Source organism: Neophocaena asiaeorientalis, unplaced genomic scaffold (genome assembly GCF_003031525.2).
Source record: "Neophocaena asiaeorientalis asiaeorientalis breed wild unplaced genomic scaffold, Neophocaena_asiaeorientalis_V1.1 scaffold203, whole genome shotgun sequence".
NCBI classification, from domain to species: Eukaryota; Metazoa; Chordata; class Mammalia; order Artiodactyla; family Phocoenidae; genus Neophocaena; species Neophocaena asiaeorientalis.
In genome coordinates, this window is record NW_020172776.1 from 977,721 (window position 1) to 1,002,239 (window position 24,519).

The 24,519-nt window shown below is 46.3% G+C and overlaps 1 protein-coding gene across 4 annotated transcripts in view; it reads left to right on the forward strand.

Moving 5' to 3' along the window:
- The first annotated feature begins 9,937 nt into the window (after positions 1 to 9,937).
- Positions 9,938 to 24,519, forward strand: part of TRAF3IP2 (TRAF3 interacting protein 2) — a 41,465-nt gene continuing 26,883 nt past the window's right edge. For 3 of the 4 annotated variants that reach the window (XR_003002691.1, XM_024740920.1, XM_024740922.1), the window contains exons 1-2: positions 9,938 to 10,404; positions 22,646 to 23,479. Coding sequence is in view for 3 of the 4 variants with exons in the window: in XM_024740920.1 (XP_024596688.1) it covers positions 22,654 to 23,479 (826 nt within the window). In the remaining variant the exon portion in view is untranslated. The remainder of the gene's footprint in view (positions 10,405 to 22,645; positions 23,480 to 24,519) is intronic. The other variant, XM_024740921.1, reaches the window with a different exon arrangement.

The following is a 24,519-nucleotide window of genomic DNA, read 5'->3' on the forward strand; positions in this document are numbered from 1 at the left end:
CAGGCTCTTCTTTGCTTGTATGTTTCCAACCCAGAGCTAGGCCATCTTCAGGGAGTCCCAGCCAGCAACTTCCTCTCTTAGACTAGTTTCCCTTCCTTCAGAGGACGTGCCCTCTCTCCTGGGGCCTGGCCCTATCCAGGAGGCCCCAAGAGGGGAAGAGCTTAGTATCCCATTCTGTTCCAAGGCCTGTCTTAGTCCTCAAATCCTTTCTATGGTTGAGCTCTTCTCAAGATGATTAATAAGCTTCAAGGAAAATCTATCCTCTACCTAAAGCTCTTGGGGGGAAAATGGTTTCAGATGCAATCTTAGTGTGAAAATTCCAGTAAGACAATCAAATCAAAGCCCAACAGGAGTCTTGTACAACATTACATACCTAGGATAGAGGTTCCGGTGTTATCAAGGACCCAGACTCCTTTCCTCTTGTTGCTCCCCCATCCTTGGGGTGTTGCTGTCACCACATGGTCCCCCAACAGCTCACCCCACCACCAAATCCACGCTGTAGCCAATGAGACGGGGAAGAAGAGGAAGACATGCCCCTTTGCTCAAAGGGCATATGACACTTCTCATTTCTCTTGGATCAGAACCTAGTCCGCATGGCCATCCCTACTGACAGGAAGGCTGGGTAACAGAGTCTTTATTCTGGGGAGCCATTTGCCCAACAAAAGATTCTACTACTGGGCTTCCCTGGTGGCGCAGTGGTTGAGAGTCCGCCTGCCGATGCAGGGGACGCGGGTTCATGCCCCGGTCCGGGAAGATCCCACATGCCGCGGAGCGGCTGGGCCCGTGAGCCATGGCCGCTGAGCCTGCGCGTCCGGAGCCTGTGCTCCGCAACGGGAGAGGCCACAACAGTGAGAGGCCCGCGTACTGCAAAAAAAAAAAAAAGATTCTACTACTATGGCAGAAGAAGAGAGTGAATGCCGGGGTTCACTGTGAGCCTCCACTCAGACATCAACAACCCAAACTGGGTTGAGCTGCACCAAGCTTGGTCCAGTTCCCTGAGAGAGTGTCCTGGGGAAGGTGAAGAGCAAGTCAGCTTACCCTCCAGGAGCGCCGAGATGAGCACTTAGAAGGTGCTCACATCGTCACCATCTTCAGATAAGAGCAAGGTGCCCAGTGGGAAAAGACTATTTTCACAGAGAACAGAAAAGCCCAACAGGGACCTGAGGCTCTGCCCTCACTAATGAGAAGACCCACAGGCTCTCCTCTACGTCTAGACCCTGTGCCGAAGAGAAAGAGGGAGAAATGCCAAATGTTCAATAATTACCAAGGAGAGACAGAACTGAAGGAGACTGAATTACTCTCACCGGCAAGCATATGGTCCTTTCCCCACAATTTAGTGGAATGGGAGCTCACTAGGAGAGGTAGAATAGCTATAGGAAAAAAAGGTTGTGGAGGGACTTCCCTGGCAGTCCAGTGGTTAAGACACTGTGCCTCCACTGCAGGGGATGTGGGTTTGATCCCTGATCAGGGAACTAAGATCCTGCATGCCACCGCATAGTGTGGCCAAAAAAAAAAAGGGTTGTGGAGTTTTGGGGGTTTTGGTGTAATCTAAAAGTTAAAACTCTCTCTCTTTCTGTCTCTGTCTCTCTCTCTCTCTCTGTCTCTCTGTCTCTCTGTCTCTCTCTCTGTGACACACACACACACACACACACACACACACACGAGTCAAATTTACTGGCCTATTGTTTTTAAGATGAAGTTCTAAGAGCATCTTTCTTACAGGTAGAACCACCGCTATCCCTGTTTATGCAATCTGCCAGCCAGGCAAAGCTGAAAGGGAAGATCTTTTAAATGAAAAGAATACATAATTTTTCTCCTGCCAGGAAGGTGTGAGCATCAAGGCAACAAGCTGAGCCAGTGAAGACAAGTCTGCTTGTAATAATACCTAAGCTTTCAGGTGGCCTGAGAGGTAAGGTGGTCACTCTGTTCCCAGAACAGAACGCAGAGCAGAACAGGCAAAAGCCCTCAGGAGGTACGTGGTTGGGCCTTTGGTTTTCGTTTTTTGGTTTGTTTCTTTTTTTTTTGCGGTATGTGGGCCTCTCACTGTTGCAGCCTCTCCCGTTGCGGAGCACAGGCTCTGGACGCGCAGGCTTAGTGGCCATGGCTCACGGGCCCAGCCGCTCCGCGGCATGTGGGATCCTCCCGGACCGGGGCACGAACCCACGTCCCCTGCATCGGCAGGCGGACTCTCAACCACTGCACCACCAGGGAAGCCCGGGCCTTTGGTTTTTGCTCAACTGGATCCTCACATGTGTTTGGATTCTCTGATTTGCAGTAAATTCTCTAACATTACAGCACACCCTTATTTAATTGTTAGCATAAGAATGTCTTATTGCTGCATACGAATATTTTAGGATCATCTACTATTTTGTTGAGTTTTGTTCCTTTACAGTATTGACCGATAACTGACTCTTGGTATACTAATTGAATTATGCATTTATTTGATAGTTATTATTATTATACTAGCTAATATTTATCGAGCGCAATGCCAGACACTGCACAGAGGTCATTTTATCTAATCTTCCATAACAATCTCAGGGCTGCGGTACGCAGTTATGCAGTTGGTGCCCGGCTGAGAAGGCAAAATCAACCCTGGTCCCCCACCCACCAAGCTCTGTGCTGGGGCAGAGGTCTCATGCCCCTGGAGGAAAGGAGATGTCTTCTTTACACAAAGGCAACAGCCAGAATCAGTGCATTGGGAGCCTTGATCACCAATGAAAGAGAGACCTTATGTCTCCCATTATCCAGATTAAGAATCCGAGGTACAAAGAGGTTAAGAACTTCCCTAAGGTCACATGGCTGGCAGGAGGTGGTCGAGAGACTAGTCCAGCAGCCAGACTTGCAGCCCAGGCTCTCAACCCGGATGCTGTTGGTATAGTGTCTTCTCCACCCCCGGGAATGCTCAGTCTTAGGTTGTGAGTGCCCAGAAGACAAGCATTTGTGTCCACACGAGTTGCCTTGGGTTCTACGCAACACGCTACATCAGTGAGCAGATGAGATGCATTCTTGACACTAAAGGAATGATTGCTCAGATCTTTGGGCAGAAATCTCCAGCTACTGCAGCCAGCTGCTTTAGACTGGAATTTCACGATGTAACAGGAAGAGAAGAGGCATTGAGAACTGTCAGGGAAACAGCACCCTGAGGAAATCAACCCTCTAGATTCTGACAACAAACAAAAGTTTGGAGTCTGGAGGTCAGGCAGCCCAGTTTGCTCAGTGGGGAAAGCTTAACGAGAACTGTCCACCTACCTCCCTCGCACCCATACTTCACGTCTTTGTGGAGCCTTGAAAGATCAGTCTGTCCATAAAATATATCTGCCTTCTAACTTTGCACCCAAATTCCCCCCATTTAATGCATTTCTCTGGGTTATAGTTGTCCTACCTGCCTCCAGCACCCTCCACTTCCTTCCTGCTTGCTCCCTGATGCCTGAAATTCCTTGAACATGGAACAAAGGGTTTCATTTCATAGAGAGTGATGAAGCTTTAAATGCAAGCGCCCCTCAGAGAGGTAGCACAATGATTTAAATTCACACCGTGTAGCTGAGGTATAAATGAGGGATCAGGTTTTTTCCTGAGAGGACCTTTAGATGAGGGAAAGGCAGAAGAGAGAATAAGGATACTAGAAAAACCGGTGCTGGAGAAAGGACAGTCTAGAGAGGGTAAAGGGCACAGGAAGGAGGTGAATCTGTGTGGCCTCAGCATATGTCCGCACCCACCTTGAGCCCCCGGTGGGTACTGGGCAGCCCGGTGCAGGGGAGAGGCGTGGCTTTCTTAGGGAGTCAGCTCTGGTCTGAAACCCAGCTGTGCAGCCGTAACAAGCTGCCTGACTTCTGTGCACCTTAATTTCCTCACATGTAAAGCAAGGGAAATAAAACCCACCATGCAGGCCTGCTTTGGGGACTATTTTATTTGAATTGTGATGAAGTAACATAACATGAAATTTACCATCCTAACCCCTTTTAAGTGCACAGTTCAGTGGCATTAAGTACACTCACATTGTTGTGTAACCAGCACCACTGTTTATTTCCAGAACTCTTCATCTTGCAAAACTGAAACTCTATACCCATTAAGCAATAACTCTGCGTTCCTGCCTCTTCTCAGTCTTTGATAGCTACCGTTCTACTTGGTCTCTGTGAATTTGACTGCTCTAGGTGCCTCAGCTAAGTGGAAACATACAGGACTTGTCCTTTTATGACTGACTTATTTCACTTAGAATAATGTCCTCCAGGTTCATCCCTGTCATAGTACATGTCAGAATTTCCTTCCTTTTGTAAGGCTGATTAATATTCCATTGTATGTGTATACCACATTTTGTTTATCCATCCATCCATCGATGGACACGTGGGTTGCCTTCTACCTTGGCTGTAGTGTATAATGCTACTGTGAACATGGTGTACAGATTTCTCTTCAAGACTCTCTTTTCTTGAGGGTTTCTTTGAGACCCTCAGTTCTTCCGGGTATACACCCAGAAATGGAATTATTGGGTCATATGGTAATTCTATTTTTAATTTTTTGAGAAATCACCATACTATTTTTCACACAGGCTGCACCATTTCACATTCCACCAATGGTGCACATGGATTCCAATTTCTCCACGTTCTCCCTGACACTTGTTATTCTCTCATTTTTAATAGTAACTATCCTAATTTGTTTTAATTGAAGTATAGTTGATTTTCAATACTGTGTTCCAGGTGTACAGCAAAGCGATTTGGTTATGCATGTATATGTATACATATATTCTTTTTTTCTATTCTTTTCCATTATAGTTTATTACAAGATATTCAATATAGTTCCCTGTGCTATACAGTAAGTTCTTGTTGTTTATCTATTTTATATATGGTAGTGTGCATCCGTTAATCCCATACTCCCAATTTATCCCTCCCCACCCTTCCCCTTCAGTAACCATAAGTCTTGTCTCGATGTCCATGAGTCTGTTTCTGTTTTGTAAATAAGTTCTTCTGTATCGTATTTTAGATTCCACATATAAGTGCTATCACATGATATTTGTCTTTGACTTCACTTAGTATGATAATCTCTAGGTCCATCCATGTTGTTGCAAATGGCATTCGTTTATTCTTTTTTATGGCTGAGTAGTATTCCATTGTATATATGTACCACATCTTCTTTATCCATTCCTCTGTTGATGGACACTTAGCTTGCTTCCATGTCTTGGCTATTGTAAGCACTGTTATGCTTACACTGTTATGTTTACAAGTGCTGTTATGAACATTGGGGTGCATGTATCTTTTCAAATTAGTTTTCATCTTTTCCAGATATATGCCCAGGAGTGAGATTGCTGGATCATATGGTAACTCTCCTTTTAGTTTTTGTTTATTTATTTATTTATTTATGGCTACATTGGGTCTTCGTTGCTGTGCGCGGGCCTTCTCTAGTTGCAGTGAGTGGGGGCTACTCTTCGTTGTGGTGTGTGGGCTTCTCATGGCGGTGGCTTCTCTTGTTGCGGAGCAATATTTATAGACTTTTTAAGGATGGCCATTCTGACCCATGTGAGGTGACCCATGTCATTGTAGCTTTGATTTGCATTTTTCTAATAATTAGCGATTTGAGCATCTTTTCATGTGCCTGTTGGCCATCTGTATGTCTCCTTCGGAGAAATGTTTATTTAGCTCTTCTGCCCTAACCATCCTAATTTTTAAATATAACCTGAATAAAGCTGCCCATATACATGTCCAAAAGTCAAACAAATGAGTACAGAGAAGCCTTGGAGAATAACATGGGATTATTTATCACAGACTTTCTTGAAGGGCAGAGGATCCCTCCTGCTCTCTCACTACTACACTGTGTCTCCTCCACCTCCTCTGTGGGGCTCGTGCTACTTTCTCATCATCCCTTTCCAAACGTTCCTCTCTCATCTGACTTGCCCTGCTGTGTTCAGCCTCCACAGGAAGTAGAATCTGGTCTCAATGTGCTTTTCCCTCTTGGAAAGCAGCTGTCTGGAATTCTGGTGAATAAAATTTTCCACTCCATTATACAGATAATGAAAATCACCTGACATATAGTAGATAATAAATGGTAGCTAATCTTCTGGTACCTATCTCGCAGGGGTACTGTGAACAGTTAAGTGCATAAATAAATGCACACGAAGTTCTTAGAACACTTAAGCGCTGAGGTTAGCTGTTATTATTGTACTGGTGGTAATGGGGAGCTCAGTCTGTTAGGATTTAATCCCTTTGTAGCCAGAGATGCTGCCAACAACTTTGGGTCCAGTTGACCACTCTGAGGAAAGTCACCTTGGAGCAGATAATCTTTGGCCTTTCCAGAACTTTAAAGTGTTCCCCTTTAAGTATGCAAATGTAAGGTGAATAGATGCCATCGCCCTGGGGTAATGGAATGACAGAGCTTTTGTAGCTTGACAGAAGCTGCTGTTCCCAATATACCCTTTGTAGGGGAAGGCGATGAATAAATCTGTACGGGGCTCAAGGAACCTCTTGAAAAGAAAAAGATTGAGAGGTAATCCTTTCCACGTGAGAGTTTGTGTTTCCAGGACCTCTGCTAGATTTGTGAGGTCCTGACTGAGTCAGCTGACAGAACAGGAAACAGTTCTAGCGGGCAACTCGCCTAGAAGGAGGGCCACCTGGACGGTGGGGCAGCATCCCGGGGCTCAGCGGATGGTGGCGGGGGCGGTGAGAAGGGTGGTGATGGGTTCTGGCTTCTGCCTGTGTCTGGCTGACCCTCTGGGCTAGAAGCAGCCCACCAAAGCAGTGGAGAAGTAACCAGTGGCTCTACGGCTTTGTCTAGTGGCTAGTTTATTTCGAACTGCCTGTATCTCCACAGTTTTTGCTTCTGAAAGAGACACAGGAACATGTTGAGAATCTTACAGTTTGCGTGCCTAGCACCCAGTGCACGTCTGGAATAAGGCAAGGCTCACTAAAGGCTGTGGGACTGGAGTTAGCCAGAAGGGCAGGACCAGGCACTGAGAGCCTGGGCGTTTCTTCTCTTCCTGCCTAGGTTCCAGCAGTGACGCCAGAACTGAGTTATGGGGAGAGTTAGCCAACACTAGGGACCCTTTGGGTGAGGACCATCCTCCGGGAAATGCAGGACAGGAGTTTTCTTCTCTTCCTCATGGTGTGTCATAGTTTCACTCTGCCATTTCAGCACTTAAAATCATAGCATTTAAAAATGGAAACTCAAGGCTTGTCCAAGGAATGAATCTTTTCCTTTTTTCTTTTTCCCTTTCTTTCCATCTATGAAAGCTGTAGAATGACAAGTTCTGAGCATTAGGTCCAAACAGTTTTGTTTGTAGAGGTGGGGAAAGCTGACCTTTATGGAATTATGCCTTTTGCAAGAATACTGAGCAACTCTAGAATCTGGCAAACACAAATCCTCCCCTCCTAGACTCTTAACTAGAGGGAGAGGGCTGGCCCAGCTCTTGACTACTCCATTATGCACACAGCAGCCATCACCATATGTAAACACTGCACTTTGGGAACTGGCACAGTCTCGGCCCCACCCTTTTATTGCCTACACCTTTCCCCACCCACATTAAGCATTGTTGTCAAGAATTGTGCAAAGAAAACAAGTTATGTGGGCTCCATCCAAGCACATAAGGAAGGACAGACTACAGCAGGGCAACAAAGGAATGGGAGGAAACGTCCCCACCTAGAAGTGAGACAGTTCAGGAATCCTTCTCCACAGACTATCTGGCTGACCCTGGTGAGGTTACTCCAAGTCTTGAGCCTCAGATTCTTCAAAGGTAAAGTGGGAATGACAGTAGTAAATGCATCTCACAGGACTGTTTGCAGGATTAAATGCACTAGCAAGTAGTATATGGTAGGTCCTCAGTGAAGAGTTCCTCTCCTGGGACTTCCCTGGTGGTCCAGTGGGTGAGACTGCATGCTCCCAATGCAGGGGGCCAGGGTTCGATCCCTGGTCGGGGAACTAGATCCTGCACGCACACCGCAACTGAAGATCCCGCGTGCCGTGACTAAGACCCGGTGCAACCAAAATAAATGAATAAATAAATAAATAAGAAATATTTTTTAAAATAAGAGTTCGTCTCCTGTGATGCCAGCTAAAAGGGTGTGTGTATTAGCCTGAGAACACCAGGCGGTACTGCTGGGGGCCAGAGGTGTTCATTTCCTAGGCTCTCTGACACTTTCCCTGTCATCCATATTTCACTGTAACTGCCTCAGGCATGTTCAGATGGAAGTTTCTTGTGTTCAGGACACCCTCTCTAAACAGTTTACATCCTCAGGCCACTTTTCAGTGGGGCCCCAGCAAGGGCTCCTGGGTAGGAACCATTAACTCCTTCCCCCAAGTGCTGCCTTTCTGCTCGGGATAAACTGAGATGGGAGGAAGGCCCAGCTACCAGCAATTAAAAGCAGCACTGCAACACTTGGTATCTCCCCACAGAGCCCTTAGGCTCACATCTGGGGAAACAGTTGGTGGGAGAATTGGAAAAAAAGATTCCTCTTGTTCTTCCTGATGGGTTGTATTCCAAAGGCAGTACTTGACAGAAGCATCTTTCAGGCTTTTCCCAATCCATTTAAGGGCATCTAAGAGAAATGAAAAGTATCTTCACCCTGCCCTTTCTTTGATCTCCCTCTTTTTTCCTCCTCTTGTCATTCTTCTTGTCTTTTCTATTCTCATCTCCTAATACTGATAGCTTTTTCAAAGTATCCTGGTACCAACTGCTCCACATGCAAAAAAATGCTATTTTCCCCCAAACTAAAAAAAGATTATTATAATAATAATTTTGAGGCAGAAAGCTCAAGGCCAAGCTAATAAGTACAATTTTTAAATCTTTTTTTTAATGAATGAAGTACTACACACTTGTTGGAAAAGGAATCCAACATATGTATACTATACATACACGTATGTATAGTATACATATTTTATATCAATACTATAAATAGGATAAAAGCCCTCTGTTCTGACCCATTCCCCTCAATCCTTTTCCCCAGAGGTGATCACCACTTAACAGACTGGTATGCATTCTTCCAGACATTTCTGTCATTTTTGGTCGTTTAGCAGATATGTAGTACTTGCCAACTATGTTCTGGGCAGAGTGATAGGCGTTGGAACCAATGGTGAATAAACATAAATAAATAAATAAATATATGTATATATATATACACACACACATGTATTTGTTATATCTATTGGCAAAAATGAGATTATGTTTCTCAATGAATAATATCTCAGAGCCACTTTTCCTTGTATGTGGAAATAAATAGATCCATAAATAAGTATTTATGGTTTTTAACAGCTGTGTAGTATTCCACTGTAAGGATACACCAAAATGTATACACCCTGTATATGTCATTTTAAAAACAAGCAGCATTCCCTCTGCTTGCAGAACATAGAGCAACCTGCTCCACATGGCTCACTTGAACAGAACCTGGAGGTCTGGATAGGGACGCTCTGGGGCCCGTCCCCTGCTTGAGGGTAGAGGGGTGGCCAGCCGAGTGGGCTGACCCTTGGGACTCAGCAGGCACGCAGAGCGTCCAGGAGCACAGTGCCCCTGCCCAGCACCCAGCTGGCCAGTGGGCAACTGAGTTCACACCCGGGTCCCTCTGACTCCAGAGCTGCGGCCAACACAGCTCCCATTACAGTCTGCCGTCCTGGTCATCCTGTTTCTAGCATCTCCTTTGGCAATAAACTCTGTAGGCACTGATTAAGCAAGGAGAAGGAAAGGTGAGGAAATAAACTTGAGTATGTGAAAAATGCAGCCAGAGGAGGGCTGTGTGTGTGTGTCAGGGGCGAGGGGTGGTTCTCAAAACTAGTCACTTTTTCATGCCTGTGGATGGGGCAGGGTGTGTGTTTGTGCGTGTGTGCCTGTGTGTGTGCGTCTGTGCGTGTTTGTGTGGGTAGGGGGATGGACAGTGAGTCCTCCCTTTGTGATTAAGAGCAGCAAATGCAGTTAGAGACAGTAAGAAGTTTCTGCTTCATACTCCTCCCCATGATCTGCCCCCAGTTTCCTCCTCTGGAGCTGCTAATGAATAACCGATCTTAACACCCAAGTTCAATCCGCTCCCCAGGCACCGTCTCAGGCCAGGGTACCAGGACGACGACGACGCTGAGGTCCAGGGCAGTGGGAACATTCCTCAGCAGTTACTTAGCTGGGTGGTTAAAAAAGAAAAATGCAGCCTAATTGGCCAGTGGCCTTTTCTAGTGAATGAAGGAGGTTTCTGTTTTAAGAAATAAAGTGACTTCTCAGCGGCTGTTGATTCACTGCCCACAGGGAGATTTTTGAGCCGAGGCTTCCTAGCCTCGGTAGAAATTTGCATACAACTTCCACTTCCTGCTTCGGAGCCTGTTCCGGCTTTACCTGGGCCGGGAGAGGGTGGAGGGAGGCCCGGCGCGACCCAAGGTGGAGTGACCCAAGAAGGAGATAGCGCGATCACCCCGTAGCCCGGTCTGTTTGTCCGTGGTGGCTCTAAGGTAAGTTGTTCAGAGTTGTCACCTGCCTCGCCTTACTTCTTTTTGACCTGTTTCCCAAAACAGTTTTCTCCTTTACTGAAATGCGCTGCCTTACTTTCCTCCACCCGCCTCTCCCCACCTTTCGTTTGTTTGTGTACAGAGAGACCAGCTTGGGCTGGGAAAATGACAGCTACATTTCTGCTGTGAGAAAATGCTGGTGGTTTAGTGTTTCAGACGGGCGAGCGAAGATTAACTCTTTGAGGAGTGGAGACACACACACGCCTGTGTTTGAGTACTTAGTGTCCCCACAAGTTTTGATTAAGAAGACAAGCCCCATTCTCCAGGGAGGGAGCCGGGGATGGCACAGATTAAGGAATTGGCTTCCAGCCTCAGACACGTCAGTGGCAGAGATGGAGGGAGAACTCCCAAGTTTTCTTGATCCCTTTTTCACTCTGGGGAAGAAAAATCAACACCACGTTCTTGGGCCAGGAAGTTCATCTCCGCTCTGTGCTGGCTGTGGCGCCCTGTCAGCTCCTCTCCCACAGCCCTCCACCCTCCCAAATGACCCAGACATTTGCTGGCACGGACAGTAGGCCTGAGCCTTTAAGGAAAACCAGGGGAGAAGTGCTATTATTTGATCTTAGAAGCTAATCGAGCGTCCTATGACTTTCAAGTTCAAGATGATTTCTTAGCATAGGGGGATATTTTTTAATGAACGGGGGAAAAAAGAGACCAAATAAATAATAAAAGCAGAGGACAAGAAACTTGGTTTCAAGTTCTCCCTCCACTCCTTGCTGGCTCTGTGACTTATGCAATTTACTTTGGTTTCCCTAGGCCTGGATTTCTTCATCAATAAAATGTGTGTGGGGTGGTGAACTAACAAGATTATGTCGAAAGTCTGACGAAATAAGGCTGGGGTGATGGGGATCCCAGAGGGGTAGCCATAGTGGGTGGTCTTAGAAGAGTGCGTTTCGTTTACTGATTACTCAAATACATTCATCTTACCTCTTGCTACTAAGAGATAGTTAGTCCCTGGAGGAAAAGGACTCCTTTCTTAATCCTTCTCTACCCTCTAGCACTCAGTATACTATCAAGCACCTTGTAGGTGCTCGGGTTTCTTCCATATAAGCTGCTCTGATTTGTTTCACTTATCTGCTCTCGAGGCAAAAGGTGAAGCCATAGCCTGGGTCAGAGGCTGAGAGCGGGGCGTGGTGTGCTGGGCTGCCACGTGGCTCTGCAGGAGGCTGCCTGGAATTTAGGTGTTATTCTTGGCTCTAGTTAAATAGGAGAAAGCAGGGGGTTTCTTGAATTAGTTTATGTCCCATTTGGGTTACCCAGGAAGAACCAGTCCGTGCACTTGCCCACAGAGTCAAGGCAGGCCCGAGAGCTGGCAGATGAGCCTGGCTCCAGAAGGCTACGTTACTGACTTAGCAGGAGCTGGAAACCACTCCTTGGCTAGACCAGTCACTGTGTGTGGGGCCTTTAATGGGGGGTGAAGGGAAGCTGTGAAGCACATCTAGATACCACGTAAGGGTGATGACTAGGATCAGACACATTATTTGATGACCGACACACAGAATCCTTAAGCTTTTCCAAAAAAATCCTGATTGTTTCTTTTGAGCTGTTACTCTCCCTCCATACAGTTCAAACAGGCCCTCACTGTGTGGGATGGACGGACTCACGGCTTTCTGTATTGCTCAGCTGTTTCTGTGGAATATCAAGGCCCTGGTATGGCCCCTGTCATGCTTTTAAATGGCTCTCTCTATCACCCTGGGATGGGAGGACAGGAATTTCAAGATGTTTCACCTGTGATGAGTTACTGATTTTTCTTTTCAAATAACATGCACCACTATCTGAAATCAGGCTGTTATTTGCTGCCAGCCTAGCTTTGATCCAGAAAGGCCACCCACAGTCATTCCTCATCTGGTATCATTTGTGATGAGGTGGCACTAGACAGAAGCCCCTGCTCTGCTCCGTGCCTGGGGTGGGCTGACTAGGAGTGAAAGCATGTTGGGGAGCAGGCTTTTAACTCAGGGGTACTCACTTTGGGAGGGTGTAAAGGTGGAAAATATTTAAGCCTGCTTCTCTCAAGATTAAGGTGTTAGTGATTTTCAAATGCTCTGAAAATAAGAGAAGAAGGCAGTCATAGTTGCACGAATTCAGAATCATAGTTGCAGGCACTCAGAAAGATCGATTATGCGGGTAGTTTGTCTAAATTAAATCTACGTTTAGAAGAATTGAAATCTCGGAAATATCCTGAATTCTAATCATTTTTCTGCTACAGGAAAATTTAGATTAGCCTTTCAAAACACATATGCATTGCAGGCAACTGCTGCAGGGAAAACAAAAAAGAGCACACAGAGGAGCCATATTAAACTTTAAGTTCCTTTCAGATCCAACGAAATGACCCCTAATGTTTGATCACAGTTCCTTATCAAAACAACCCTGCAGGCCTTCCGTGAGAAAGCATCTGAGGATTAGAATCAAGAAGCTCTCCCCTTGGGCCTCTCCTGTTTCTTCCTAGTGCATTGTCACCGAGATATTTTTAGTTCCTGAAACCCAGGCTGTCCTTCTCCCTCGGACATTTGACATTCCTTGTGTCTCTTGCCCAGCAGGCCTCCTACTCGCCCACATGTGCTTCGATGCCTGAGTGTTAAGCTCACCCTGTGCCTCTCTGTGTGTGTGTGTGTGTGTGTGTGTGTGTGTGTGTGCATGTGTATGTGTACAGATGTGTACACAAACCTTCCTGGGGACCAGAAGTTGTAAATTGGCTGAGGGAGGAAGGTGGGCTTTCATCCCCTCGTGATTCGCAGAGCTGAGCCAGTTTGGCGTGGTTCCCTGATAAAGCAGCTGAGATCAAGCTATTCAGGACTGACTGGAGCCCCCAGCCTGCTTGACCCCCTTCTTTCATCCTGAAGACGCAGGCTGGCTGGGGTCTGGGCAGCTCCCTGAGCGATGATGGAAACTTGGCCCTTCCCCACCTCACTGTTTTCCTGCGCTCATGGTTCCAGTGTTTTTCCTTCTTCCTCTCCCAGGCGGGGTCCCAGGTCTCCCTCCCACCTCCGATTTCCCTTCCTCCTCCTCTGTGCTGTCTGCCCAGATTCTTCCCAGCTCAGCAGCTTACCTGTAACACTCTTGCCTTTTGCCTGCATTCATTCTTTCCCTTCCCTTCCAACTATAATACGTAAAAATCACAGTTTAAGCAATATGTAAAAATCACAGTTTAAGCAAGCCTCTCTCCTCCACCAATAAAGGACAAGTTTTTTAAACTTTTCCTTCAAGGTTTCCCACTCTCCTTGCTTCTCTTCCATTTTCCTTTCTTCCTTTCTATCCCTTCTCCTCCCTCTGCCGATTTTTTTCCCTTTCTGCCCCGTCTTTTCCTCACTCTGGGGTCTGAACCTAATTAAGAATCACGAACGTTTGTTTAGAGAAACATTATCTGAAACAAAACAAACAAACAAGAGAACCCATGGGCTGGTTTGAGGTTGTTCTCTAAACGGTTTTTACCAGCTTCCAGCGTTGTGGAGTCAGTCCTTTCCCGTTAGCCCCGTCATTGAGTTGAGCAGCTCAGAGGAGTTGCAGAGCAAACTTCCGCACATCAGGTCGGGTCACGCTGCACCGCCTTCAGCCTGCTGTGAGCTGTACTGTGCAGGGTATGAACAAGAGCCAGTAAATGTTCCCTTGTCTCCAGGGCTCACCACTGCTTCCAATCCTCTGGCAAACCAAATGGAAGAACTTCTCTGTCTGGGAAATTCTGCAAGTGAACTTGGAAATATTTCTTCACTGGAATTTGAACCTGAGCCACACAGTTCACTCAAAACCAACTTCCACTAAGCAAACCAATGTTGGGAGAGTTTGCATGCGTTGGGGCAGTAAACAAAGAACATTAATGAGTTTAAAGATTTTTTTTAAATCCCAAATTTTTGGACAGTTATGAAAAAAATTACTCCCTGGAGAATGAAGTAAGACCTTGAGAATCTGTTGACTGCAAGGACCTGGTCCAAAGTGCATCTGAGGATCTTCCTAGCTGTAAATTTATATATTTATTAATATGTCCACCTGAAATATTTATGCTGTGTGTCTCTAGGACCCTTCAACCCTATTGTTGACCCAAAGAATGCTTTTTTTTAAAAATCCAAGCAGTTGGTAACAGCAAGCCTTGATCATTTAGGAGCTGGTAATGTGGTTTATTAATTACTCAGGCTGCTCACTCCTGCCCTTCCTCTGTTTCTTGCTCTGCTATTTGTCTTCTTCCAGGGACATAACACCTTCATTAAATCCCATCCATCCTTGCCTCAGAGGCGTCCCCTGGGAGATATCCCCTCTCTAGATGCATCGCCAGTTATCCTCACCCTTTGTTTGTGCCCTGTCAACAAGTTTTCAATTTACTTAGAATTCAGTTTATGATTAAAATTTAATGAGATCCAATCAAGCGCTTTTCTCAAATCAAGATGCCTCTGCAGTCTCATCCATGGCGTGAAGGAAAGCCATCACAGGTTTCCAGCCTGGCCATTCTTCATAAAACACAGGTGGCATGTATCCACGCCTCCTTAGCTTCAGGGTGAATGGTTCTGAAACCTATCTATTCCAGTAGCTTCTAGGGTTTACTCAGCTCCTGCCATCCCCTTTCTCCCCTCCCCCACATAGCTGTACAAGTCAGTGCCCCCAACTGAGAATCAAGTGGGTTCAGTGCCCAGGCTCTGGTGCTTGAACTGCTTGGATTTGAACACTAGCTAGGCTACTTACTGGCCCTGTGGCGTTGGGAAAGTTACTTACCCTCCCTGTGTTCAGTTTCCCCATTCCTAAAACGGGGCTGACAACAGTACCTACAAATAGGGTGGCTGAGAGGATAAGTTAATACATGTAAAACACTTGGAACAGTATTTGACACATAGTAAACATTTAACAAATATTAACAATTATTGTTAACAAAGGGTAAGGTTTCTTAAGTATATCCATTTCATTAGGTTTATATTGATTTCTCAGCATAATCTATATCAGAACTTGATAAACTACAACTGTCGAGCCAAAGGTGGCCTATGGTCTGTTTCTGTACCTGCCTATTGCTAAGAATTTATATTTTTAAAGGGCTGTTTAAGAACAAACAAACTAACTGAAAAGCAGGGTATGAGACAGAGACGGTATGTGGTCCACAAATGTGAACTATTTACTATCCGGTTCTTTACAGAAAAGGTTTGCCAGTGCCTGATCTATGTGGTTTAATGGAAAGAGGTAGGAGATCTATAGGCTAGAATTGGCGGTGACTTTGGAGAAGCTATTTAACGTGCCCACGGCTCTGTACAATAGGAATGGTGAAGTGAAACCACGTACCTCGCCTGGGACCCAGCTGTTTTAAGGACCAGATGAGATGGCGTATATCGAATCTGCCAGAAATACACATGTTGGTTAAAAAGATATGGTCTCCATACATTAGGTTCATATAATAGGTTTAGCGTCCCGGTATAAAACAAGTGAACATTGTCTAGAAAACAGTTCTAAAGCCAAATCACTTGTTGTTGTAAAAATAACAAAATAGCCATTGTTTTGGGAGAGCTTGATATGGGCCAGGCCCCACAGTCAGCACTTTATTTACACCTTCTTCTTTTACCCTCCCCATTTTCCCCACTTTACAGATGAGAAAAATGAGGCCCAGAGAAGTTAAGTAATTTTCTCAAGGTCACACGTCTAATCGTGCAGCTAGCAGAGAAAGAATTTAATCATGGGGAGATTGAATCTAGAGCCTGTGCATTTAAGTCCTGCATATTTTCCACATCCTAGAAATATGTATTTATTCAGGGTAAGCCTGTCTGGATGGCAGAAGCCCCAGTTAACTGTGAACGTGGACATCATATCTGTGAATATGTGCCCTATGCACACCAGGATGGGGTCTAAGAGACCTGCAGAAAGCGAGGCGGGCATGATGGGAGGAAAAGAAGCTTTGGGATGAGCGATGAGATAAGAAAGGTAGTGCTGCGAAGACTGATAGGCTCTGTTTTGAGAAACTAATAATTTAAGGCAGAATGTGCTCGAGGAGAGAAAGGTTGCTGGGAACAGACATGAGCAAAGACTTGGAGGCAGCAAAAGAGAGAGAAAGAGAATGAATGGGAAATTCTGTGAATGGGACACCAGGGAGCATTGTCACAGGGGATGTCAAAACTACTGATGTCTGGATAAGGTCTTATCTGCAAAGCCAGGCTACGCAGGAAGGGTAGAGGGCAGAAAGGAAGCGAGAGAGGCTGGGACAGAAAAACTGACAGAGAGATTTGAAGAAAGATGCTGGTCAGAATCTAAGAGCTGGAACCACAGCTCACAGTCCAAAGGGCAGTGAGATTCCAGAGAAAGAAAACTGCTGTCTCTTGGGTCAGATCAGAGTAAGAACCAGGCTCACATACACCACGGTTTCACCTGGTTGTGTGGCCCTGGGACTAGCCCTCCATTCCTAACTTGCACCACCCCAGTCCCACCCACTCCTACCGTGGACAAATGTCCCCATCCTCTGCTGAACGGTCTTTTGTATTTTATGGGACGGTTCACTCTCTCCTGGGTGGTCTCAGCAGTGCCTCGCTCACATTGATTCTTAATCTTTGTGAACATCAGAATCACTGGGGGAGCTTCTCCTTTTCCTTTTTTATCTTTTAAGTAGATATACAGGCACTTGGTACAAAACTTAAAAGGTAAAAAATGCTCTGAAAGGCAAGTCCCTCTCCTGCCCCTGTTCCCAGTCACCCAGTTCCCTTCCCAGAGGCATCCTCTGTTCCAGCTTTCGGATGTGATGGTGTGGGCATATACAATCTCAGCTCGTACAAAGGGTGGTGTACTCTACACACTGTTCTGCTCTTTCCTTTTTTAACTTCACAGTAAATCTTGGAGATGGTTCCACATCAGTTCACACAGCACTTCCTCAGTCTTGTCAAAAAGATGCAGTGTTCATTGTAAGGCTGGACCATAGTTTTAAAAAGCAGAACCTTTTTGGACGCGTGGGTTGTTTGTAGTCTCTGCTGTTACAAACATTGCTGCATTGCCTATCCTCATAGCCTCTTCGTTTTAAATAATATGTGCATATCTCTGTAGAGGAAATTCTTGGAAATGAAATTACTAGGTCAAAGGACATAAGATCTTAAAATTCTGATAGTTATGGCCAAATTGTACAGATTACACCCCTTGGCAAAATATGAGAGAACCTATTTACCTGTGGGACTTAAACAGCAAAAAAAGGGAGCCCTGGCCCCGCCTCAGAATCTCTAGGTGTGAGGCCTGGAAATCTGTATTGTGAGCCTCAGAAAGCGCTTCTGAAGCAGAAACTCTCCTGTGGTCCCTGGCCAGCCAGCCTCTCCCTTCCCCCAGGGGTTTGAAGCGATGAGCTAGACGTGGCTGTCGTGCTCCAGCCTCTCCCCGGCTTCCGGCTTGGAACACTCTTCCCTTCATATCTGCATGGCTTGATTCCTTCCAGCATCATCCTGTCTAGAGCACCGCCAGCCCTGGGGCTCACCAGGGCCTGGCTGGCAGGTCTTCTGTCCCCCTCAGGGGTCATAGACTTCTCCTCTAGGTCATGGCTAGAAAACAGGGCTTTTCCACTTAAATCCAATTGCCACCCACTGTTAAGGATGGGAGCACAGGCTGTGCCAGGGTTACAACTGCCTGGACATCATATAGAGACAGGTCTGGAATAAAACAGGGAAATTAGAAATGGTTAGGAGCGATGAGATACTGAGTTAACTTTTTTCAACGTGCATTATTATTTCTTTTTACAATATTGACATTAAAGACCAAAAAGTAAGGCTTCCCTGGTGGCACAGTGGCTGAGAGTCCGCCTGCCGATGCAGGGGACACAGGTTCGTGCCCTGGTCCGGGAAGATCCCACATGCTGTGGAGCGGCTGGGCCCGTGAGCCATGGCCGCTGAGCCTGCGCATCCGGAGCCTGTGCTCCGCAACGGGAGAGGCCACAACAGTGAGAGGCCCGCGTACAGCAAAAAAAAAAAAAAGACCAAAAAGTAAAACTGTCATTTCCGACCCAAGCCACTGATCTGCCCAAGGCCCTCTGATGTGGCATCGGTGTGTAGTTTTTCTCTGTGACACCCTTAGGAGGGTGGCAGGGTTTTTCTGTCAGTTCTGGCCGGGGTCTAGGGCTGGAGGGGCCCTCGTGGTGACTGCAGGCCTGCCCCACCCTCTGCTGTTCTTCACGAAGCTCTGAGAATGCAGGAGGAGACCAGCTGCTTTCGCGTCTGAAGCAGAACAGATGTCCCAGCACGCTGGGTGGTGGACTCACTGTTATTCTGCCAGTGAGGGTTCAGGTCAGCCCTGCCGTTGGGGGGTGGGACCTCTTCAGGCATGGCCCAGGCCCGCCTCAGGGCCTGACACTTAGTGGAACTTAATACATATTTGAGAGGAAGAGAGGAAGAGGGAAGGGTATAATTTCAAGAACTCTGAAATCCTCCCTGCCACCTTTCATGAGCCTGAGATCCTCACTGTCAGGGATCCTTCCAGCTACATGGATCTGTCTCCTCTCTGAAACAGGCATCAATCATTCATTCATTCAACAAATATTTATTGAGCACCTACTATGTACCAGGTATAGTTCTAGATGCTGGGTATACAGCTGTGAACAGAAGAGTCAAAAATCACACCCTCATGAAATTTACATTCTGGGGAAGTGGGGAGACAATAAACAAGGAATGTACTAGATATTTGTATTTATAACATACATTTTATAGTATATATAGTGGTGATAACTACTACAGAGAATGATAAAGCAGGGAAGGGAGACAGAGAATGCAAGAAGCATGTAAGAATTTTAGAGGGTGACCAGGGAGCCCTCACTGAGAAAGCAAGAGCTGAGTAAAGACCTAAAAAAGAAAGGAATCAAGCCATGCAGATATGTAGGGGGAAGAGTGTTCCAAGAAGAAGGCACAGCAAGTGCAAAGGCCCTGAGGTAGGGCCTTTGATTTCCTGTATTAGTTGTCTTCCTTGAGCTGGATCACAAGCAACTTGAAGGCAGGAATAATGTTTTATGTCTTAAGAAATAATTTTGTTTACCTTTCACAATATACCCTCTTGTACCTTTTGAGTTTTTTGTCACTTGTAGGTATTACCATTTGTAAAAAAATTTTAACTGAGCTTATGCCTCAGAAGAGGGGGTACACAGCACAGAGTTGGACACATAGTAAGGTTCAGTAATCATTTGCTGTTTGAATATTTGTACAAATTTGAAACATCAGAGTTCATTTTGTTTTTTAAAGATTACTAATCCCATAGCTTTCCTGAAAGGTTGTTCACTGCCATGCCGGGTTTATTCACTATCATCTGAGGCACCGTCTGTTCATTTTCAGACCAATTTCAACGCTAGAATTCCCACCCTAGGGTGGACCTCAGATTCCCAGTCACCGACCGCACTCCGGAGATGACCACATTTGTCACCCTTTTTATTAGCTTCCTCCAAGTCCTTGAAGGTTCCTCGGCTAGAAGAGAATTTGCAACTTTTTAAATTTAATTTAATTTTTTTAGGGAAGCACTTCTAAGGTATTCACATTTGAAGACCCAGGGAGAATATAAACAATTGTACCTGAAGTGTGGAAAATGAATATGAATTGCATATCAAGAAATAGCTAACAGCATTTAGTTCTCTTGCTGGCTGGTTCACTGGCTGCCACTCTTACCCCGACCACACCCCCCCCCCCCCCCCATTCAGCTGTGGGCCCACAGATGCTTGCAGGAGATTACGCAACACTCAGCCAGCCCTTCGGAAAATACTTCTGTTTCCTGACGGCTGAAGAGCATGTTGAATGGCATATCCAATTTCATAGCTATAGACAAATTGTAAGAAAGAAAGGAAAACAATGGTGAACATTTTTAAATACTCAGTAGTTGAAATATGTGTGTTTTGGGTAGGTCTCATCAATTGAAATCGGTTGAAATTTGTGTGTTTTTACAGGGTCTAAGCAATTTAGGTGATGAGGTCTATCCTCTGCAGAGTCAAGGGGGAGGAAGTACACCCAGCCTAGACAGCAGCCTAGAAAAGAGCCAGCCCGGGGCAGGGGACACAAAGGCAAGGAGGGAGGGCCCGCAGGGACTTGTAGCCTGAGGGAATTTTCTGTTGTGCCAGAAAATGGTACAAAGGTTGTTTGCAGCAGATGGGTAAGTCTGATACCAAGTAAGTCAGAGAAGTGTTAGAGGGCATTCATTTGGCAGGGAGTGCAGGGCAGATTGAGGTCTCTTTCTATAAGCCAGGAAGATAAATTTGGTGGGAAACTACTGATCCCACTTCTGCTCTTTGGGGCAGCATTTTTTTTTTTTTTTTTTTTTGCGGTATGCGGGCCTCTCACTGTTGTGGCCTCTCCCATAGCGGAGCACAGGCCCCGGACGCGCAGGCCCAGCAGCCATGGCTCACGGGCCTAGCCGCTCCGCGGCATGTGGGATCTTCCCGGACCGGGGCACGAACCCGCATCCCCTGCATCGGCAGGCGGACCCTCAACCACTGCACCACCTGGGAAGCCCTGGGGCAGCATTTTAAAATGTGTGCTTGGGCTTCCCTGGTGGCACAGTGGTTGGGAGTCCGCCTGCCAGTGCAGGGGACACGGGTTCAAGCCCTGGTCCGGGAGGATCCCGCGTGCCGCGGAGCAGCTGGGCCCGTGCGCCACAGCTGCCGAACCTGCACTCTAGAGCCCGTGCTCCGCAACGAGAGAGGCCACCGCAGGGAGAAGCCTGCGCACCGCAATGAAGAGTGGCACCCGCTCGCCGCAACTAGAGAAAGCCCGCGCACAGCAACGGAGACACAAAGCAGCCAAAAATAAATAAATAAAATAAATTAAAAAAAAAAAAAAAAAAAAAAAGAATCTTCTAGGGACACTTGCAGCTTCCTAGTAATTAATTTAAAAAAATAAAAAAAAAAATAAATAAATAAAATAAAATGTGTGCTGTCTTCTTGCCATTGGGTTGGGTACTGGGCACAAGAGAAGGGGAATTCATAATTTTCCAACTTGTCTTAGCACAATAACTGATGGGCATCGTGCCTTTGGGCACAGTAAGCCCTCAGTGAGTGTTTGTGGTTGAAATTCTACATGGATAAAATAGGAATTTAAAAATCCACACACCCCCGCCCCACACCACCCCTTCTCCCTGTATGGCACTTGAGGTATGCTATGTACGAGGCCTGTACGGAATAGATGGCCAGGATTGTTCTTTTCACTTCCTCACTCCCACTATCCCTGCTCTGGAGCCTTCTGCAGGCCTCCCGTCATCACCCTGTGACATCTTTTTCCATGACCTGCCTCCTTGCTTCCCCTGGAGCCTACGCATCCTGGGACATCATCTCAACCAATCTTCTGATAAGGGGAGACGAATTTTCTTTCTCATTCTGTTATGTTGATTGAGAGTTCTGTTTTTAAACCAATATTACCTGGACTGTGGGCTAACTGCTCTGTGGGCTAAAGGCTAGTTTAGCGAGCCTTGTCCGTGCAGCTACTACATCACAGGCCAGATGGTCATGCAGGCATCGTGCAAGAGGGAATTAAGCCCTCCAAATAACCTATAGTTGTAAGTGGAAAATGTCACTATGACCTTTTTTCCAGTGCTTTTTAAACTCAGGCTTTAAAAATCTTTTTCTTAAATTGGGCAATAGTCACAGGGGGCAAAAGTTTAAAACTTCAGCAGGTAAAAACTCTCCCCCTCCCCCCCCTCAGCTTAGCTCCATTCTCAAAGGCAACCAGTGCACCAATGTCTTGTGTGTCCTCCATCCATGTTTTATACGTGTGCAAGCAGTTGTGCTCACACACACACACATTCCCCTCTCTTTATTTTTTCACACAAAATAACAGCATCGTATACACATTGGTCTGCACCTTGCTTTTCTTTAATCACTTAACAGTATATTTTAGAGATCATTCCACATTCGTTACTGAGATTTCTTTCATCATGGATTCCAAATACACATGAAACAACCCACATTCCGATTATTTCTCCTTCCTCAAAACTTGGCTGTTGATTTTCATCTGTGTCTTTCCCTTGCTGGTATATGACTTCTACCACATAATGGTCCAGTCACATTCTTTGAATCGCCTTCCAGATAAAAATATCTTAATAAGCCTTAGTGCCTTTGCCTGGAGGATAAGTGAACAATTTTACGTGATCAGGGCTCTGCCAGTGCATTGGTGTCACTCTAGTGTTAATTTAAACCACATCTTGAATGAGGTCCCTTAAGGTCATAAAGCAGGGGACTCCAAGAAATGATCTGACTTCTGAGGCTGTGGCATGTTTTCTCTTGTTCCAGAAACTAGGATGATCCGAAGCATTCCTGTGGAGGTTGATGAATCAGAACCATACCCAAGTCAGTTGCTGAAACCTCTCTCAGAATATTCCCTGGAAGAAGAATCCGAGCTACCTGCTCCAGATATAAGGAACGTGGCACCCAACAGCTTGTCTGCACCTCAAACCCTTCACTCTTCCTCAGGAGACTTTTCTCACGCTCACCCAACCCTGAAGCTTTCAAACCAGCAGCCTGTGTCCCAGCAGGTCACCTGCCTGCGCACTAAAGTCCGGGCAGAGAGTGAAGACAGCTTCTGGAGGAGACACCCAGACCCCGGCAAAGATTTTCCCTTGGGCTGCTCTGCAGCCAGCGAGCCTGAGGCTGAGTCTGTGGTTGGAGCCCTCACCCCGGAGCATCAGTTTTCACTTATGGAAAAACGTAATCAATGGCTGGGATCTCAGCTTTCAGCAGCTTCTCCTGACACTGGCCATGACTCAGACAAATCAGAACAAAGTTTACCTAATGCCTCAGCAGACCCCCCGGGCAGTAGCCAAGAGACGGTGCCACGGGCCCGGATCCACAGGAACCGAGCAGCCCCAGACCTGCGTACGATAGACACGGGATATGATTCACAGCCCCAGGACGTCCTGGGCATCAGGCAGCTGGAAAGGCCCCTGACCCTCACCTCCGTGTGTTACCCCCAGGACCTCCCCAGGCCTCTCAGATCCAGGGAGTTCCATCAGCTTGAACCTCAGAGGTATCCAGCATGTGCACAGATGCTGCCTCCCAACCCTTCCCCACAGGCTCAGTGGAACTATCGCTACTATTGTCCTGGAGGCCCCGATCACCTGGTGCCATGTAAGTGAGCTTTACCTCCTCTGGACATTCTGGGCTGGGTAACTGAGTAAATGGGAATCTCACGTCAATGTCTTGCATCGTTAGACCAGCACAGACAGATCAGAGGGCAGGGAGGACATCTTGCTTCCTGTGGGGCCTTCCGCATGTGATTGGATTTGCAAGGGGCTTTAGAATAATGCTTTATCTTGGCCCAGAGCCCGTTCCGCTTGGAACCTGCTTCTCTAGGAAACTTTAAGTATAAAACAGATGCCTCTCTAGGGTAGTTTTAAGTGAAACTTGCTGAGAGGCAGGGAGACGACTCAAATAACTTCTAGAAAACTTGGTTGCTATCCAAATTCTTGGGCATCTGGGTTTTTCCTTCTTTACATGCTTCTTCTCCACCTTAGATTTTTCAGAGAAAGGGGACTTCTGTCAAAAAAATCAGAAGGTGCCCAGAATGTCATTGAGACTGAATTCATGCATTACATGAAGATCCAGTTGCTCCTGTGATTACATTGCTAAAAGGCCTTTGGAGGTTGAACCATCAACATCTACCCTAACATCTAGCCACACTTGAGGACTGGCAGTCCCCCTAATTTGTCAAGCTGTTTCACATCCCCCTGCATTTGCCCACACTCTTCTCTCTACCCAAGATGTTTTTCCCCTTCGTGTACTTTTGAACCAGTTCTATACCTTTTTTTCTTTAACTGCTTTTTTGAGATCTAATTTATACACTGTGAAGTTCACCCTGCCCCCATTTAGGTATACAATTCAATTTAGAGTTATACAACCATCACTATATACCTCTTTTAAGACTTAGCTCAAGTGTCCCTCTGGCAGTCTCCCCAGATCAGTCCCTCCTTTGGGCTCTCTGTTTCCTTATACTCTGCCTGTTGGGGCACCTAATGCCAGTATGGCATTTACTTGTGGACTTGTTTACTTCTCCTTCCAGACTGTAAGTTTTTGCACATTCAGCAAAGGTGTATTTTCTTTTTTTTTTTTCTTTCTTTTTTTTTTTTTTTTTTTTTTGGGACGGGGGCCCCTCCCTCCTGTAGCCCCTC